A 20,062-nucleotide genomic window follows, 5' to 3' on the forward strand; every position below is an offset into this window, starting at 1 on the left:
TGTTACCAAACTATTTATTTTCATTTTTAACCTCAAAATTTCTTTATTCTTAAAATAATAATAATAATAATAAATAAATAAATAAATAAACTGAGAAATTGCAAAATCTACCCATAAACTAATGAAATTTACCAATTACACCGTTCAATATTATAAAATGCACAAATTAAATCACTATTAAGAATTATTACCACCAAACTATTTAACCCAAAATTTTTAATTTAAAAAGTATAATATTAACGGCTAAAATAATAAAAATTGTTATTAAGAATTTGGATATCATTAAAACAATAAATATTTAAAGGTTTATGCCAAATTTTTATTTTAAAAAATTAAAATAATTTTCTTAAGCTTAAGATACTGATTGAACAAATCTTGAGTTTAGTGGTTTTGCCTATTGGAAACTAAAAGCATAACAAAACTTAATAAAGGTTTTTGCACATTGGCAGTTTCAATATAAAAAAAAAATGGCGTTCTCAAAAAATCCCAATTGGCTCCACCATACGGTGGTGATTTTGTACAAGGAAACTTAAGCACTTCAACGGAAAAAGAATGAAATAACTAACTAAGATCTCTTGGTGAGTTTATGGTCATTGGATGGAAGATTTTTGGTAGATGAACGAACTGCAGCTGTTTTTTAGGCGTCTGCATCCTTCATTATTAAGCCATTTGTTGGACTTACTGGCCACGATCGGGATGGCAGACTCGGACTTCGAGTTCTTTCGATAGCAAGTTAAATAACACGTCATAAGTACTTGAGCATACCGCGACCTTCGACGCTAAGTTTTGTTGCTTGAAGCTGCTTCTTCTTTGGAGCCTTCAACTGCTGCAACTTTTTGTTCATCTGCCATGGATAATCAAGCTTTGATTTTAGAATGGAGTATGGAACAAACAAGTCCATGGAGACAATAAATGAATGTGTCGCTGACAAAATGACCAACATGTAAAAAACAGATGAGCAGTTGGCCGCATCTTATTCTCCTTCTTAAGTAGCGAGAGTCACATATTCTCTTCAGATATTTGCAAAGATGCCTTCTTTTTCTTTCAAATTCAACAAAAGTGACATTCAACGTGTATGTAATGCTTTTAAAAGAAGTCATTTATTAAGTGTTTAGATTAAGAACACTTCAATATTTGATTCTATACCCCAAACAATGATTTTAAATGCTTTCCTATGACTATTTTCACGAAACAACTACCTAACTCTACCACATTTGATTGTCAATGTTAACTCGTAAAATATTAAGTCCTCCCTAAGTGGTCACTATAGCTTGCTCATTCCCTCTAAGCCCTTTATTATTTACATAGCCCTTATTGACCACTAGGTGGACAACCCAGAGTGGTTCGCTACTAATTCACGAAATATTTGAAATAACTTCTAATCATAAATAATAAATCGCCCCCAAACACGATGATTTTAGGTTGAAAGTGCTTTTGGCATCCCAAATATACCCTTATTTTTTATACAAGAAATCTCCTAACCTGTAATAAAGGAAGGTTCCTAGCTCCTGGAATAACATGTGATCCTAAACATGAAACATCCAGTACACAAGAGGTCACCATGGTTTTTCTCACAATGTGTCCTGTAGTTCTAATCCCGGGGTTCAGCAAACTAAATGCCTAAACCTTGAGGTTAGGATTATTTCCTATTCATTTAGCTTCATATGATAATGAAGAAAACTAACCTTGATACGACGTTGATCTTGCACGGCTTGCTTAGCACGAGCTCTGATTTCATCCGGATCTATCTTAGATTGGGGACGGACAATAAAATCCAATGGTGTTGCTTCAGGTCGTGAAGCATGCTGCCTTGAGGACGACTGACCAGACTTACGCCCCCTGCATTGATGGCATAAATAAAAAACTTAAATATAGACAATGCAGAAAAAAGAGGACGAAAATAAATTTAGATTAAGATTTAGAACTTGAATGCACTAGGTCCACTACTACGTTAATAAATGAGATCAAATCTTACTGTGAGAATTCATCCAAGTCAAGATCTCCATCTCGAGATTCCACTCCAGCAACTTTGTTTCCCGACCTTCAAGAACGTTTTACAGGCGGGGTTCCATTAGTATTTAAAAAGACAACAGAAGAAATAGTAGATGGAGAAAAGAAAAATTAAAGATCAAGGAAAAGTACTTTTTCGCCATGGGTCTTCTATAGGGCACCCTCTCATCTTCCACATTTCTCATGTCCTCAAATCTAGTACTTTTGTTAAATATGGGTCGACTCTGCAATCATTAACTTCAACATGTCAGGAAATGCCAATTTTGTCCCATACTTTAAAAGGTTGGAAATTCAACGAACTAGGCAAATCAACAACAGGATCCAGCCCAACTAATATATAGTCTTCCTTCCCTAGGGAGCATAATCCCAAGCCAGAAAACATTGAGAACTCTTTGAAATAAAAACAATTCATAGTCATATAATTAAATTGGAAGTGACAGGCATTGCTCGAAACAACCTCTATCACAGTGTATAGGGAAAAAATAAGGAATAATTCCCAATTATACATAAAATGACCCCCACAGTAGCATACTTGTCTTGTACTCTTCATCTTGCAACTCTCTAATTTCATGATAAACAGGGAATAGGACCTTCTAGGAAGTATCACGATAAAACTGCAGAGGGGAAGGAAAAGGGCAACTTACCCATTGATCTACTAAATCTTTTGCAAGTTTCCGATTGGATGTGGTTTCCTCATCAGATTTTGATAGAAACATAATAACCTACAAAATGTACATCATAACCAAACTTGTTTCTGACTGGTAAAAAGAAGAAAAAAAGAAAGAAAGATCAGGAGTCAAGAAAAAGTAAACCTCACACTAACCTTCCCAAGGCCACTCTTCTTCAGCTGCTCTCTTCTATCATATTGTTCTAGATCTATAGGAAACTAAGGAAAAGAAATACAGTGTTGGGCATTATAAGAATATTTTGAATGACCACTATATCATAGGATGTTAAAAGAATAGAAAACCTATTTACATCAGTCAAAATCTTCAAGATTGCTTCCCGGATATTTATATTCGGCAAACTCCCATCGGGCAGAGGTTCAAGCCAATTCTTTAGAAGGGTTAGCACTCCATGATCCAAGAATTCTTGTTGAAGCTGCTTTCTATGAAAGATGACCAAAATTTATATGATAAACATATAAAAGAAAAGATAGAAGACTGCATTACTACTTACTTCGAAAGAACATCAGTAAGAAGTGGTAGCTTCTTCAGTTTATTGACAGCAGGTTTCCCCTGCCTGTTAAGGTCTGCATCCTCTTCGGCTGTGACCTCAAGCTCGGCCATGACATTCTCCACAAGCAATGCTATTTCCGCAGGACTTTTCTCATTCTTCTTCTTCTTCTTACCCATCTTGAAGAGATCATTAATTTCATCATCTTCCTCACCTTCCTCCGCCTATTAGAATCCAGATACAAAAGTAGGTGATTGAAGAAAAATCTAGGCCATTAATTAATATCTAAGCATATTCAGATATAGTTATTATTTGACTATTTCAAAAGAAATAAAATGCAGATCTTCAGACAAAGAAGGAGCTCAAGTTTTAACAAGTTCATATAGTTCTTCAATTATGCAGTTCTACATATTAAATACACAGTTCGTCAGTTAACTAACAACCATGAAACAGTAAAACATTTAATTCATAACATTATGTTGTCCAAAGAAGAAAAAAAATACTGACCTCAGGAGCATAGCGGGGAGAACGTGGTTCATCATCACTTCCATACCGGTCAGCTGGATCTACACCACTATCATCTATAAAATTATCATCATCTAATGTTCTGGTACCCTCATGGTCATCCTATTACATTAACAGAAAACAAAGTTTACAAACATTGAAAACCTAAAAAATGTTGATTCTGCACAAATAAAAAAAATGAAAAAAAGAAAATAAAGAGAGGACATATAATAACAAGAGTACGATACCCCACCTCCTCCTCTGATTACATATCAATGCTGAGAAAATCAAAATTGCATAAGTAATCACTACATACTTATACAACAAAACGAGAAAAATAAACTAATTTACATTGGAGAAGTAAGCCTAATTTGGGGGAAATGGCACTCTAATTTCTAATACTAAATACTGAAGAAAATAAATATTTCATTCTACGCAGAATTTGAGGGGGAAAAATCAAAATCAAAATCAAATAAAAATTTATGCAGAGTTCTTACATCAGAACCGCCACCAGCAATAGTCTCCCACATCTCCTTGACATCCCCATCTTGATCCTTCAACCCTTTCCCTGAGAAGGCTTTCTTGGATAATCTACTCTTGCCTCCGCTACCACTTCCAAATTTTTTCTCAGGTTTGAATCTCTTCTCCATTTTTCCACTACTGATCCCCTTCTTCCTTTTCCTCTCCTCCGATCCCTCCCTCACAAACTGGCCCGCCGCATCATCATTATCGTCCACCAAATTGGATGGCATTGTTTCCTTACCAGCCAAACTCTTTTTGATCAACCTCTTCCTAGGCCTGGCCTGGGGCTCCTCCGCATCATAGACCGGAGTCTGAGATCGCTGCCGTCCGCCCCAATCACCAATATCCTCATCTAATAGTTCGTCAGGATTGTACGGTTCAGGGGATTGCTCACCGTCTGACTGTATATGGTCAAAGTCCATCAATGGTTCACCATCCTCGTCACGGTACCTGATACAAACAAAAACCTTACAGAAAAAAGAAACAAATCACACTTAAAAACCCTAATTCAATAATGTCAAGTGCTCACGGATTGTCTTCGTAACCCATTGACGATGATGAAAATTGCACGCAGAAATAGATGAAGCAGTAAACCCGATCGTCAGGAGAGAAAACACGAATTGATCTCGATCAAAGCTGAACCGCAACAGATACAACTTCGCAGCCGATCGGAGACGAAGATATTGAGTGACGCGTTTTGCGATGGGCGAACCAAACAAAAAATTCCATAATTCAACATTCCATTCGATAATGGTGAAACAAAATTGGGTATCGCGGGAAGGAGAGCGGTAAATAGCATAAAACAACAATAATACCAATAACAAAATCAATAAACCAAGAAAACATGCCCTGAAAGATTAGGAAAAACTTCAAAACAAACCTAACAAAGGCGAGATTCTGGATTGCAAACGAGAACGAGATTGAAGAACGGAAATGCTTTTGGGAGAACGAACGGATGGTTGCTCTCCAAGTGCGAATGGAGGCAAGAAGACGAGAGAAACAGAAGAAGGCTTCCCGGGTTTATTTAAGGGTTTCTCTTTATTTATTTATTTATTACTTTTTTTTTTTTAATTAAAATTCGTAAATTTGAACGATATGAGAGTGCGTTAAGCTCGAGATGACGTAAGAGAAGGCCCTATTCTTTTCTTTTTATGAATATTTAATTTTCTATTTATTATTTTAAAGTATCGAAATAATTTTAAGAAAAAGAAAATACAATTTAATTTAATCTAAATGGATTAATAACCATTTTAGGCCTTAAATTTCCATTAAGACAAAACAAAAATCAAATAATTATAAACTTTGCCCTTTTTCTACAACTAAAATATTATTTTTTAAAAATTAATGTGAGTAAAGTATGAGAAAATATGCCTAATTTTAAAAATTAAATAAATAGTTTTAAAAGTAAAAAAATAAATAGAAATTAAGAGAATGGATATCCGAGTTCATATGAGTATGATTGCTAAACACGAGATGTTCGAAACATTGCCTCCACAATAAATTGTCGGGAAAGACTGTCACAATGTAGTTGTTAGATTAATACTATTTTATACAACGTAGAGAAATTCCAACTTTAATTGTAATTCATATAAATGGGCTATTAGGATCGTATAAACTGGTTTGAACTTATATCTAGTGGTTATTAGAGAATACACGATATATCGATATTACGTGAAGATGTTAATACTTGAACTAACAATACCTATATGGATAAGCATATTACTGCTTGAGTTAAGTAGACATTTAATTATATTAAAATTCAACTAGATAAGGAACAATAAAAATAAAAAAAATAAAAAATGTGTCAATGACTATTTTGCCCCTCTCATTTGTTGAACTACTTCAGCCAAGTGGTTGCGAGCTGGAGCTGCCACAACGTATGACTATAGTCATGGAACTCCAATAGAGAGAACAATAAGAATAACGAGCGTGGAACCAATTAAGAGGACGATAAGAGCAGTGGACAAGTGCTTGATAGTCCAATAGCTATCAGGTACGAGAAATTGACTCGGCTTCCAACAAGTTTATGGAGAACAAGCTTAAGGGTTTGATTATTGATGACAGTAACGATATTAGTGACGATATTGAAGATAATAGTGCAACTATAAAAACTATACCTATCCATCGTAATTTTGGATTAGCTCTTAAAATTTAAATTTTAAAGAAATACTTTAATTTCATCTATTAATTATTAATTATTAAATTAAAGAAAAAAGATTTCACTGCCCAGCTCACAGGTTCAAATTCGGACCATCAGATTCGCGGGGTAAACAAAGGTTGTCACGTGAGAAAATTTAATACATTGGGGTTAATTAAGGGTTTCGAAAAAGAAAAAAGAAAATAAAAAAGGGGTTTCGAATCTTTCCACACGTTCTCCAGAAAACAGTGGAAAACGTCAGCGACGACGTCCGTCGAGGTTCGAATCCCGGACTCTGCTCCGTGGATTATCGGGAATCCTGTATCTGGTAGCCCTCAAGGTCTTCAATCTTCAAGCTTGAGAAATTTTTGTTTCAAATTTCTCCTACTTTCGTAAGTTCTACTCCCAATTACGCCATTATGTATATTCTGATTTTTCTTTGCATCACTCTTGCTGGTCACGAGATGCTATTCTCGCAATTTAGCAGCTTAGAAATCCGTCGCTTGTTGCGTTGAACTTTATCTGAATTTCTCTATTAATTTCGCTATATTTCGTGTTAAACTGGCAGTAGTCGGAACAAAATGTTAAGTGATAGCTGAACTTTCGTGCATACTTGCAACGATTTCTTGAAGTCTAACTTTGTCTTTGCTTGCAATCATGTGCCTCGGTCTCTTAGTTTCTTTATTTTTTTTCCTAGTATGCCCAAAATCCGGAAAGAATTGAAAATCTGGCTTTATGGTTGTTATTATTTGTTTGGATTTATCGGAATCACTGAAGGTAATCATCCACCCTTTTCATTAATTTGATCATAAAATTTGATGGTAACTGGAAATTAGCATATTTATGTGCAATCAGACAGGAAATATTGAAGTTGTTGAATAGTAAAAGGGAACCCAATTATATCACTCGAAATGCAACTAATCTTTTCCCCTTTGGAATAGAGGTTCTGAAAAAATCTGGGTGGGTTCAATCATTTATCAATAAATTTACTATTGAATCTCATGACGATGCTTAGTTCCTTACGGTTGAAACTACACTATGGAAAAAAGTACTTTTCTCTCCTTCATTTATCCATTATATTCTTGCTATTCGTCTCCATCTTTATCTTTCTTTAGTCAGGTTTTCCAGATGTTCCACCTTCACTTTTGACAGATTTAATTTTTAATTATATTAATGGAAGTTGTCCTGTATGCAAAATGGGCCTTGGAAGACCTGATTTATGGATTTACCCTTTTGCTCTGAAGTTTTGTGGGAAGTTTCTGGAGCTTTTTGATGTTAGTTCGATATTGAGCTGGAGTAACGATGACATGATGGACAAGCTGATTGTCTATCCCCCTTTGTAATAGAGGGCAGTTTCTCTGGCAAGTGCGTTTACTACTTGCATTAATTGGAATTTCGGTTAGAAAATAATATGGGAATTTCAAGGGCATGAGAAATCTTGGGAAGAGACTTAGAGGGAAGCTCACTCCAATATCTCCCTTTGGGTGTTATCTACAATTTTCCGTGATTTCTATTGTTTTTTATTCTAAACAACTTGAGTTCCTTCATCTCACTTTCCCTTTTATATCACCAATCAACCCAAAAGTTTTAAGCTGATAGGTTATAGTAAATTTAATTATATCACCCCAAAACAACTTTACAAGGGTTCGAACATCGGACCTCCTACTCTAATACCATGTTAAATCACCAAGCTGATGGGATATGGTAAATTTAATTATATCAACAATTCATCACCTACCCTCTTGTCTTGTGTGTGTGTGTGTGTGTGTGTGGAGGGGGGTGCTTTTTTTATGTGTGGCCCTCTCTTTTGTCCTTAGCATGTGGAAGCCACTACTTTCCTTCAAAGAGTAAAATTTGTTCAGTTTCATTGGATAAGCTCGTGCGTATGTTTAGCCGTTGATTCAATACGGTGAAAAAAGGTCTAAATGAACTTTGTCACTTCAAGTTGGTCATCATTTATCTCCAATAGGCAGATTGTCAGTTTAGTCTCGAGTGTAAATGAAGTGATGGAGTAAAGGCAAAAGAAGAAGATAGCTTGGAAAAAGCTTACAATGCACGCACACTATACATGTACACATGTATGCATATATATATGTTTTGCCTCCATATTAATAGATAACTAAGGCTTAAGGACAGTATTGAATCTCTTGTACTTACATCTATAACATGGAGACCAAATCTATATTTTCATAAAATGTAAACCAAGAGGGAGAATTTTTGCTTCCAGATGGCTTAGACAAGGTAGGTTCAATTCAAGCCAACTTGAGGAGCTTTTTTAAAGCTCTTTTGGCTGTAAGGTTGATGCTTCTCCTTCCCTCTGTTTGTTGGGTTGAGTATAGTATTCGTAAAAAAGAAAAAAAAAAAAAGAAGAAAGAAAGAGGAGTTTTTTTTGTTGTCGATCTTTTATGTTATCAAGGAAAGTAAGACTAGGACTACTATATAGCTTTGCTATTGTGAAAATGAGGGACAAAAACAACTGATATTATTTACGTTCTTTATAATGTAGGACATTTCAATTTTTTGTTGGAAGGAGGCGTCTATTTGATAGAGAATTATGAGTGGCAGTGAGATAAATAAATCAGCGAAGGAGGAATCCAAGTCTGCGCCTGCCACTGCACAGGTCTGCTTGTATGTTTTATTAATGTTTTATTAATTAATTTTAGGTAAAATTACAAGTTTAGTCTCCAAACTTTCAAGTTTGCTTCTGTTTGGTTTCTGAACTTTAGAAAGTGTAATAAGTTCTTACACTCTCAACTTTGATAAGTCCTTCTCCTCTTCGACATTTTTAAAAATTTATGGATGTACCAGACACAAAATTGAAAGTTTAAAGTTCAATTAGGCATAAAATTTAATTTTTTATCTATTGGGCTATTTACTTTTTAAATTTTTTTAATATGTTAGTGACTTATTAAACACAAAATTGAAAATTCAAGGACTTGTTGACATTTTTTATGTTAAGGGACCTATTAGACATAAAATTGAAAGTTCAAAAACCTATTAGGCACTTTTTAAAGTTCAAGTACCAAATAGACACAAACTTTAAAGTTTATGGACTTAACTTGTAATTAAACCATAATTTTATTTATGAAAATTTTTAAACATAGGAGCACCAAGGGAACAATTGGCAATTTCATTATATTTGTAAAGACAAACCTGCAAATCATATACAATTATCCAACATTAAAAATTTCTGCGGATAAATTCTTCAAAACAGACACAATTAACCTTGATTCACAGTTACTAGGATTCAAATACCCAGACATTTAGAATTTTAGACATCTTTGATTCACTAACATTCTATTCCTTCATTGATCAAAATGAAGTTTGAGTCTATCACTCAAAACTTCTATCTTATGGAGGCTAGTGACATGATTTTCTAAAGTTTCCAATATCTTGAGAGATTTAGCCTTCAAATTTAATTGTCTTACAGGGCTGCTTCTTAAATTTTGTATAGTTTTGTGTTCTTTCAGGAAGAGTCTCCAAACACAAGCACTGGCATTGTTAATCCTGAATGGTCAGGATTTCAGGTTCTTTTTGTTAAAGCCTCAAGTTTACATGGTTCACTATTGGATATGCATTGCGGTTTACTTCTTATCCTTTCTCATGTTTTTTTTCCCCTTCTTTTCCTTTAGGCATATTCTCCAATACCTCCACCTGGATATTTGCCAACAAGCCCCCAGGCACACCCATATATGTGGGGGGTACAGGTATGTACCGTAGCTAGACTGCTGCTTTATATAACATTGACCTTTGCTCCAAGTTTCATAATTTTCAATTAGCTGGTATCTTGTTTTCCTGGTGTTTGAGGTATTCCATTGGATGGGCAATCTCTTTAGCATATTTTAAAAGTTTCTTACTCAGGCCAAAGGTGTTTTTCGGTCATCATTTTTTTTAAAGTTCTCAATATAGTTTCTCGTGACTGTTCTTGCTCTTTCCTTTTCTATTTTTGTTGTTATTTCATAATATTTTGTTGTTAAAATAATTTGTTGCTGGTATTAACAAGTTAATTGGACTTGTTCCTGCCAGATAAGTTAATTAGTATGAGAGATTGGCTGTTCCCGAAAATAATTAATTATAAAAAAGTATTTGTTGGCTGAACGTTTGCCGAAGTTTGACATGGTTCTCACTTCTCCTCTTGAAATGGTGGATGGATGGGTCATTAAATTGCGTGGAGCTATAGAGCTGAGCTTTCATTGAAGCTTGTGATTCTGTTGGGGACAGCCAGTGGGCACCCATCTTTTTCCTTTTTTTTTTTTTAGGGGAGGGTGTTGGAGGAGGGGGGCAGAAAGAAGCAAGACAAAAGAGAGGACAAGATTTCCTCAAAAGAAACCCAGGAGAGCTCACACAAAAACACTCCATTTGGCACAAATAATACTAATAGAGTAATTATAAAAGGGGTACTTTCTATCTCTTAAAATATTTTCACAGATTGACGCTTTAAAGTGTCTGGGCTTACAAGAAGGAATTTTATCAAGATTGATAATCTAGCTGGTTTATACTCCTGCTCCTGGTGTACGGGGGAGACTTTAATGTTTGATGATGGTCTCTGAAAAGTGGATCAATGACCAAAAGTATGGAGAGATTTAGTAGATGTAGTGATTACCACATGCATATTCTTTTATTGAATGGATGGTATTCTTCATCTAATTTCACATAGCGCTAGATTCATACACTTCTTGACGTCTTTATTGTGTCTAAAGTGTGGTCGTCTCATTTTTACAACTTTTGGACCTCAAGGAAAGTTACGTGCACTTTTTATTACTTTCTTATTCTTCTTGAGATAGTGATTGCATATGGGGGTCGCACCCTTGGAACTTGAGAACCGTTGGTGGAATCATGTTAAAATGCAACATTAAGTTCATGAGTGATGTGGTTATTTGCTTAAAACCAAAGATGCCAGCATCTTATAAATATTTTATTGACAGGTTGTCCTCTTGTTTTTTACAATATTTTCTTACAACTTGTAAATATTGTAGTTATGAGTTCCTCTATGCTGGTATAAGAATTCCTGGTTGTTATGCTTACATATGTTCTTATATCTTTTTATAATCAGCCTAGCCTGTCAAAATTATCGTTGATATTTCAAATAGGCATGAGCGTCAGAGATTTTATGGAGAAGAAATTATCCATAAAATAAGGAATTATCCCCTTTTTGAGCTTCACTTTTTTAATTATTGATTAGCTGAAACATCTAAACATTTTTTCATTCTTTACCAGATAATATTCTAAATGTTTGATGCAGCCCATTATGCCCCCTTATGGTACCCCTCCACATCCCTATGTTGCAATGTATCCCCATGGTGGCATCTATGCTCATCCACCTATTCCTCCGGTACTTTTTGTAGATTTATTTTTCCTGCAGTTCGCAGTTTATATTTGCTTATATCTTGGATTATGTTAACCCTGAGCATCCCATGCTTGTCACAGGGATCATATCCTTACAGTCCTTTTGCTATAGCTTCTCCAAATGGGATTGCTGAGGCTTCTGTAAGTTTTCTGTTCCACTGGCTTATGTCTTTAAAAGCATCTTTTCTCAATTTGAGGACTGTGGGTGAATGACTGGAAAAAATTTACATAGGGGAATACACCAGGCAACATGGAAGGGGATGGTAAGCCCTCTGAGCTGAAAGAAAAGTTGCCAATTAAAAGATCGAAAGGAAGTCTGGGAAGTTTAAACATGATCACTGGGAAGAACAACGAGCTTGGTAAACCATCAGGAGCATCTGCTAATGGAGTTTATTCTAAAAGGTATGACATGTCATGTAGATATATTTGTGATCGGTTGTGCTTTCAATTCATGATGGTCAGACTTCCATATTTACTTGCTTTTAACTTTTGTGATTGGGGTCTTATGTGGACACAAGTGCAACGTATAGGGCAGGTATCAAGAATATAATACATTCTAAATCCTCCAAAAGGTTCAACTGGCCGACCTTGTTTTCTGCTTTGATTTTTTCTCTCAGTTCTCATTAATAATACGAAACTGTAAACTTGTTTCGCTTACTGCACACTTGAACTCCAGTCTAGTATTCTGTCGTATTGAGGTTTGACAACATTAGTTTGCATTGAGTTTAAAGAATATTTTGTCCTGTCCTTAATTTTACATCTCATCTTTCACATTTACATTTAGCTTATGTGATAATGAACCTCACTGTGCAGCGCTGAAAGTGAAAGTGAAGGTTCAAGCGAAAGAAGTGATGCTGACTCTCAAAATGTAAGCGTTCTGCGGCTACAATAACCATGTGAATGTTTATTCTATCGATTCCTCCATATTTCTTGAGGGCAGGGCGTGGGGTAGGTCCAAGTCCAAGTTTGCCCATTCCGTTTCCTGTTTTATTGTGTTTATTGTTATGTACAATTGGAGTTTAAAAGTTTATTTGTGGAGGAAAATCACATATTGAGTTATCTGTTATATTACTGAAATGTTAAAATCAATATCCATATCTTGAGAAGGATGGGTAAACATGCGCCTGTATCTATTTGGTTTTATTGTTTTACATTTACGATTGCAGTAGATGTTATATATCAACCTATTGTTGTTTGAGGGGCCCCTCGTACCACTTGGGTTCTGTCCCGACACATGTAATTTGATCTATCGTAGCTTCACTGATGTTTGTAGGATTCACAACTAAAATCTGGATCTGGGAAAGATTCTTTAGAAGGTTTGGGACTTTTTTCTATTATGCAGTCCATGTATTCAGTTTTTTATATTGATGAGGAAGTTTTTTTTTTCTCTGGTACAGGTGGAGGGACTCCTAATGGTTTAATGCATGGTTCTCAGAATGAAGGACATAGTCTCGCTCATCCATTGGTGAACCAAACAATGTCCATAATACCAATTCAAGCTTCTGGAGCTGTTTCAGGTCCTGCTACAAATTTGAATATAGGAATGGATTATTGGGGTACTCCTACAACTTCTGCCATCCCTTCATTGGGTGGGAAGGTCCCTTCCGCTCCGGTTGTGGGAGCTGCTGCTGCTGGGTCACGGGACAGCATTCAGTCACAGATTTGGTTACAGGTTTGGTCCAACTTTGTCGAATATTGCGCTTGAGTGGGCTCGGATATCCAAAGTTATCATATAGACATGCACATACATCAATTCACTAATTATGTAAAATGATAAAATTACATTGTGGACATGGAAACTTGAATACAATTTGAATTGGGGAGGGAAGAAAAAAAAGGATAAGGACACACTTGAATTTGGTGTTAGGCCACAATATGAATGGGAATAAGTTCAACCTCTTCTTCTCATACTCTGGCCCAGGTGTACTATTTCAACTAATGAGTAATTGTAATGCATGATTTTTCAGTGTTAATGCAAAATAATTCTTTAGTATTGGTAAGTACTATCAACCCGTATGGCTTGCTTGAACCAGCTTGACCAAATATCAATTTGAAGAAAAAAATATCTTCCTTCCCAGTTTTCAGTGTTTTCAGATAAAGAGAATGAGTTTTTACATGTTTTTTTTTTGTGGATCTAGGATGAAAGAGAGCTAAAAAGGCAAAAAAGGAAGCAGTCAAACAGAGAATCTGCTCGTAGGTCTCGGTTGCGTAAACAGGTAATTAGGCATTTTGTAAATTTATAATCAAAGTGGACGATCTCGACTCATGCTGCCATATTTTAATTAATTGGATTTTCCTGCTTGATATATTTATTATTATTATTTTCACTTAGGCTGAATGTGACGAGCTTTCTCATCGTGCCGAAGCTTTGAATGAGGAAAATGCGAGTCTTAGGTCCGAAGTGGATAGGATTAGGAGTGAGTACGAGCAACTTCTTTCAGAGAATGCTTCTCTCAAGGTGATCCCAATAACTTGAAATCTAGACATTTTTACCATTTATCTCAATGAAGCAAAGAAAAGAGTGGGGTACGTGTATAATAAGAACGACATCGTTGAAATCGACCTTGCTATTTCACTTCCGTCTTTCCTTAAGACCCCATAGTTTTGATAATCAAGCTTGAAGATTGAATCTCCAAATATGAAGCCATGTTTGATTTTCAAGGCAGAATAGAAGTGCCTTTTCATAGACTCAGATAGGAAATGGAATCAGTGAAAAGTAATGGAAATGAAGATTATTTTACCTTGTACTCATAATTTATGTGAAATTTTATTTTCTACAGAGGAGGTTTGGAGAAAGTGATGGAAAAGAAGATCCAAGAGCCACCAAAGATGGCCAAAATGTTAATAAAGAACCTCAGCGTACATCCCGGACCGAGTTCACCAACGGGTAATTAGAATCTACCGTAGTTACTTAATTCAGCTCCAGGCACATAACCTGACCTTGCATAGCTTGTCGTTTACATTTCATAAGAACTGACCTGCGTCGTCTAGGCACTGTCGATCGTCGTTTCATTCTTACAGAGGCTTCGTCTTTAACCTTGAAGCCCCATGTAGTATCCTTGTACCCCATATTTGATGAGTGTTATGCAACATGTCAGTTGATTTTTTTTCTTGTAAATTATGTTTTCGTGCTAGTTGAGGTCGAAATCGTGGCATTTCAATATGCTTTCGAACATTGATTTGAGTTGCAGCATATTCATAATTGTATTCAGCATTTCCATCACCAAGATTCTACAGTTCTTTTGCAAGAACAGCAACCAACAGTGCTCTGAACATGCATTTCATTTTCAAGTAGAAAAAGATGTTCTATTTCCAACATCTGGGGTCTCTGCCTTGATTCTCAGTGGGATATTGAATTCACATTTGATAGGAAATTATGAATTTCAACAAACTAGTCTAATACCGTTCGGTGTTAGTAACATTTAATAATCGCGATCGTCATGATCAAATAAGGTCTAATAATTCACTAACGTTTATGTTTAAATAAATAGTAATAAATTTGAAATTAAAATGGTATGATCTGAACTATGGTTAGACTAGGGAACATTTGAAAATTGATAGGAGCTTGAATTAGTCAAATTTTATTTAATTTTATTAAATAGATTCATACTCTAATTACTCCTAAATAAGTAAATATAACCCATATATAAATTATTAAGAAAAAAAAATGTGGAAATGAACTTTGCAAATCTATTACAGATAATTAATAATTTTATTGTAAAATATTTTAAATCTTTGAAGATAATTTGAAATAAAAAGATTTACACCTGCAAATAAGTGCTTCTACTTGCACTTTTTTAAGCTTTTAATTTTGCATTTTATTTAAATTTTAAATTTTTATTTTTTTTAATAAATTTCTGAAACTACAAGTTTTTTTTTTTTTGTGTGTGTTCCTTGTATGTTTCAAAAAAATATGTTTTTTAAATTTAATTATTAAAATATTATTTGATATTTTTAAATTTTGACATTTGTAGTTTATTTTATTTTGTTTTATTTATTTATTATTCAGAGTGGGGGGAAAAATCTTAGTGAAAAACGTAATCCTGCGTCTATCCCTCGCGAGGGTATCATCGGTCTTCATTTGTTAAGCAACTTCTTCACGTTGCACAAAATGCAGATTTCGGGTGTAATCGGCGACGTTTCCGTCGTGTTTCCCTCGGCTGGAGGTATCAGGTCGTCCGAGCTGAGACACTGTCATGCCTCTATCGATTCGAAGAATTCCATTTCCGCTGGATTCTTTAGAGTGAGTTTTCTGTTTCCTCTTTTCTTTTCTGTAATTTCACTTAATCTAGTCAAATTGAAAGCTTCCATGGGAAAGGTTATGAAGCCTTGCTTCGATTCCACCACGCTTGTGTTTATTTTCTCTTCTTGCATTATTTTTCAACAATTCGAATTATATATACTCCGTGTTGTATGTTTGATTTGTTAGCTTATTGATTGACCTAGTGAAGATGTAGGATTACTCAGAATCGAGATTGATGACGGTGTCTTGAAGAGGAATTAACAAATAATAACTTTATGGAGTGTTTTTTTTGGTTAAGAATCTGATGTATACTGAATGGCTATCAAATTGGCTTACATGGATCCTCATTTTTGGTGATTAATTTAAGTAAAGTACAAAGATATTGTATTGGGGAATCAAGAAAGGGAGACTTTATTAGTTTTGCGAATGCATTGGATTGAGAAAGTTTTGAAGAGAATCTCAAATCAAAGTTGGAAAGTATTATCACAATTGTGCTTTGATACATTGGCAAGGTATGGAGGACGTCATATGTTCATATGCATTACTGTTCACTTCCATCTATTTATGGTTTGGCCACAGATGCGCAGCTACAAGCTTGTCATTTTGTTTATGTAAATTTTTTTTGACCTTCTTTCTCTTGTTTAGCAGGGGTGTTCATCATTTTACATGCCAAAATCTGGATCTAGTTTGGATAAATTTCGATCAAGGGGCTTAAGTATTAGAGCTTCAGGTGATTCTCAAAATGTATTTCCAGTTGCACCTGTTCAATTTGAATCCCCAGTCGGTCAGTTATTGGCCCAGATTTTGCAATCCCATCCTCATTTACTTCCTGCAACTGTTGATCAGCAACTTGATAACCTTCAAACTGAGAGAGATTTGCAGACAGAAGAGGCTTCTTCGTCATCTCAAGATCCTCTCTACAAGTAAGTGCGTGTTTCTCTTTCTTTTCTCTCAGCAACAAATCACGTTTATAGGTTCTTAAGTAAAGATAGTGTTAAGTAACTATATGCTGTTTGAAAGATTATGGATTAAGCTGGAATATTCATGTTTGAAATTGTTTGTTGGCCAATTTTCTCTCCCTTAGATTTAAAAGAAACAGCAATTTAGTGTGGCTGTTATAGCTATCTCCGTGCTTAACGGTTCCACATCCACCATCTAAGAAGCTCAAATACCATAGTTTAGCTGGTTTGTTTGTGTCCAACAGTTGGACATGCTGACCCTTGTTGGGCATATTTCGACACTGATTACCACAATAGATGCGTATTAGAGGCTAGTTGGACAAAGTCAACATAGGTTTAGCATTTGTTAAGTATACTAAATAGAACATAATAATATAGGACAAAATAATAAACTTTGAGAGTGAAATATTCTGGTATAAAAATTATATATATTTCTTAAAATGTATATTTTAATTAATGTGTCGTTGCCATGTACATGTTGTAGATGTTTAAAAAATGACTATCTCCTTGTTCATGTTGTATTGTTTTCGTCTTTTATATTTCATATCCTTATCCTTGCTTCTTAGTCCACAACAGATGGGAATAAGTTTTGTACATCGACCAAATTATCAATTAATCACTTGATTGCTATTATTGGCTTTACGTGAGATGTCACTAATGTAGTTGAATCAATGAATCTTAGGAGGATAGCTGAAGTGAGAGAGAAAGAAAGGCGAAAGACATTGGAAGAGATATTGTACTGCTTGATTGTTGGAAAGTTTGTTGAGAACGACATTTCGATGATCCCCAAGATAACTGAAACCTCAGACCCTACTGGCAGGGTTGATTTTTGGCCAAACCAAGAGCAAAAACTGGAATCTGTTCACTCTCCTGAAGCATTTGAAATGATACAAAGTCACTTGTCCCTTGTACTTGGAGAACGATTTGACGGCCCCCTTACTTCCATTGTTGAAATGAGCAAGATAAAACTAGGCAAGCTATATGCAGCTTCTATAATGTATGGATACTTTCTTAAAAGAGTTGATGAACGTTTCCAACTTGAAAGGACCATGAAAACTCTGCCTGAAGCATTTACCAGAGACTTTGATGAGTCATTACCAGGAAATCAACTCTGGGATCCCGATTCCTTGATCATGATTCCACCTGATGATGAGGGAGTCGGTGACAGTGTAGGATTTATGGATACAGATGGTGGCAAATCGAATAGATTGAGATCCTATGTGATGTATTTGGATTCTGAAACACTTCAAAAATATGCAACATTGAGATCCAAAGAAGCTATATCTTTGATTGAAAAGCAGACTCAGGCATTGTTCGGAAAGCCAGACATTCGGATAGCTGATGATGGTTCGATTGACACACTCAACGACGAAGTGATCACTGTTACTTTCTCCGGGCTGACAATGTTAGTACTTGAGGCAGTTGCGTTCGGATCATTCCTCTGGGATGCAGAGAGCTATGTCGAATCAAAATACCAATTTGTCAAAAGCTGAAAGATAGGTTGCTGGAAGCATATGCTCGTGTAACTACCGCAACGGGTTTATTCAGTGATGGCGAGCGAAGAAAGGGGCTTTAGCTATGTTTTTGTCAAAGATGTATAGTGTACCTATGACTTGGACAAAGGCCAACACTTGCGTAAATCAAACTAGGAACTTGAATGATGATTCTTTTCTCTCCCCATGTCAAATCTGAGATGGCTACTTCAAAACTCTTGCGTCCTTATGATTATTTTATATGGTAGCTATTTGTAAAGTGTATTGATTTTCACAGGATTTTCCCCCTTGTGGGCCACCAATTGTTCATGGAGTTGAAGGTTGAATGTTTGAGAAAAAGTTCAGCTGGTTAGTTCACATGTTATGCATTTTTGTTTCACAAAAATGTAAAATGATTGTATAGAACATTTAGAGTTGTTCTTTTAGAGTTGTTCTTTTATGTCAATCTCAATTAGTTCAGACATATTTTTCGACCACAGGATATGCATTCTCACTCCATAGTACGCTCATGTATTTTAAATAAAATTTTATCAATCAGTATTCAAATTAAACATAAAAATGAAAAAAAAATATAAATTATTTATATATATATATATATATATATATATATATATGATGATGTTGGAAAAAAAATTAAAATAAATCCGATGATATAAGAATTTATTATACAGTCTTTTTCAAGTATTTTAAAATCTGGATTGATAAATAATATGGAAGTTTTGGAAATTTGATAACATAGGCTTAGAAATTCATTCAATACCATTTTTAGTACAGATTTTTTTAGATTTTAATTTCTAATATTTTAATTATTTGACAAAAAAAATAGATGCGAAAAAATTGAACTTATAATTTCACTTAAATTTAACGGCAAAATTCACCTTGTGTGAAAAAAAGGGGGGGGGGTATTTCCGACATTATACAACAAAGATTAAGGAACCTAAACGAGCTGGATGAGGACATCATGAAACCAATAGAAACGCCGTTAGTCTCTGACACGGTTTCTCCACTGAAACGTTCAACCGTCTCCGCCGTATCCAGACGGTTAGAAATCAAAGGTTACAATTTTACCATAATACCCTTGTTTTCATGGCTTAATTACAAAATTCCCATCCTTAACTTTTTCACGGGGACAATAATACCCCTATTGCCTTGAGAAATTTACCATCCACTCCTCAGATATGACCTACGGAATAACCAAAAATAATAATGAAGTCCAGCGCCTAACCTATGTTTGGTAGGTAATCACAGTGCTGTCATAAACAAACTCATCTCCTTTTCATTTTATTGCTTCAACAGTAAGAAAATATAAATAAATTATTATTAATTAAATTATATTTAAATTCAAACTTCCATTTTATTTTTAATATCACAATTTTTAGTCAAAAATATTATTAATTAAATGGAAACACCTGTCCATCTCCATTAACCATGCATCTCAACAAGAAAGATTTATTACCATTTTTTTAAAAAATATTATTGTCATTTTCCGTTTTTTGAATTAAAAAAAAATAAAGAAAATTAAGGTCACCAGCTCATCCAAAAGTATAATTTCTTCCCTTTCTTCTTCTGAAAAATCACTTATTTTATTTTCCTAAAATTTTCCATAAAGCCTGTCAATATTAAAGTTCAATTAATTTTAATTTTTGATTTCGAGAATAATCATTATTATTTT

At 34.8% G+C, this 20,062-nt stretch overlaps 3 protein-coding genes across 6 annotated transcripts; 2 read left to right on the forward strand and 1 right to left on the reverse strand.

Annotated features, from left to right (window-relative positions):
- Window positions 1-364: 364 nt before the first annotated feature.
- Window positions 365-5,248, reverse strand: IWS1 (Transcription elongation factor (TFIIS) family protein). The gene is made up of 12 exons (XM_023678868.2): window positions 5,093-5,248; window positions 4,742-4,868; window positions 4,188-4,662; window positions 3,694-3,813; window positions 3,190-3,410; window positions 2,989-3,118; window positions 2,834-2,896; window positions 2,655-2,732; window positions 2,143-2,234; window positions 1,976-2,041; window positions 1,686-1,839; window positions 365-844 (listed from the first exon to the last, which is right to left on the reverse strand). The coding sequence occupies exons 2-12, from the start codon at window positions 4,759-4,761 to the stop codon at window positions 746-748; spliced, it is 1,518 nt and encodes a 505-aa protein (XP_023534636.2). The 5' UTR covers window positions 4,762-4,868; window positions 5,093-5,248; the 3' UTR covers window positions 365-745.
- Window positions 5,249-6,539: 1,291 nt separating this feature from the next.
- Window positions 6,540-14,918, forward strand: LOC111795649 (bZIP transcription factor 16). Of its 4 annotated transcripts, none has more exons than XM_023678190.2 (13): window positions 6,540-6,741; window positions 8,856-8,969; window positions 9,820-9,876; window positions 9,982-10,056; window positions 11,592-11,681; window positions 11,777-11,836; window positions 11,928-12,097; window positions 12,509-12,563; window positions 12,969-13,011; window positions 13,093-13,367; window positions 13,834-13,911; window positions 14,028-14,153; window positions 14,476-14,918. In XM_023678190.2, exons 2-13 carry the CDS (start codon window positions 8,904-8,906, stop codon window positions 14,584-14,586), a joined length of 1,206 nt encoding a protein of 401 aa, XP_023533958.2. In that variant the 5' UTR covers window positions 6,540-6,741; window positions 8,856-8,903; the 3' UTR covers window positions 14,587-14,918. The 4 variants fall into 4 exon arrangements, with proteins under 4 accessions (XP_023533958.2, XP_086980259.1, XP_023533959.2 ...); XM_087124133.1 differs by having other exon boundaries at window positions 6,542-6,689; XM_023678191.2 differs by lacking the exon at window positions 6,540-6,741 and having other exon boundaries at window positions 9,804-9,863.
- A 785-nt stretch (window positions 14,919-15,703) lies between these two features.
- On the forward strand, window positions 15,704-18,729 carry LOC111796186 (beta-casein (DUF760)). Its single transcript, XM_023678930.2, has 3 exons — window positions 15,704-15,938; window positions 16,587-16,861; window positions 17,580-18,729. The coding sequence occupies exons 1-3, from the start codon at window positions 15,807-15,809 to the stop codon at window positions 18,388-18,390; spliced, it is 1,218 nt and encodes a 405-aa protein (XP_023534698.2). The 5' UTR covers window positions 15,704-15,806; the 3' UTR covers window positions 18,391-18,729.
- The last annotated feature ends 1,333 nt before the right edge of the window (window positions 18,730-20,062 follow it).

This window comes from Cucurbita pepo, chromosome 5 (assembly GCF_057944985.1).
Source record: "Cucurbita pepo subsp. pepo isolate OVF chromosome 5, ASM5794498v1, whole genome shotgun sequence".
NCBI lineage: Eukaryota > Viridiplantae > Streptophyta > Magnoliopsida > Cucurbitales > Cucurbitaceae > Cucurbita > Cucurbita pepo.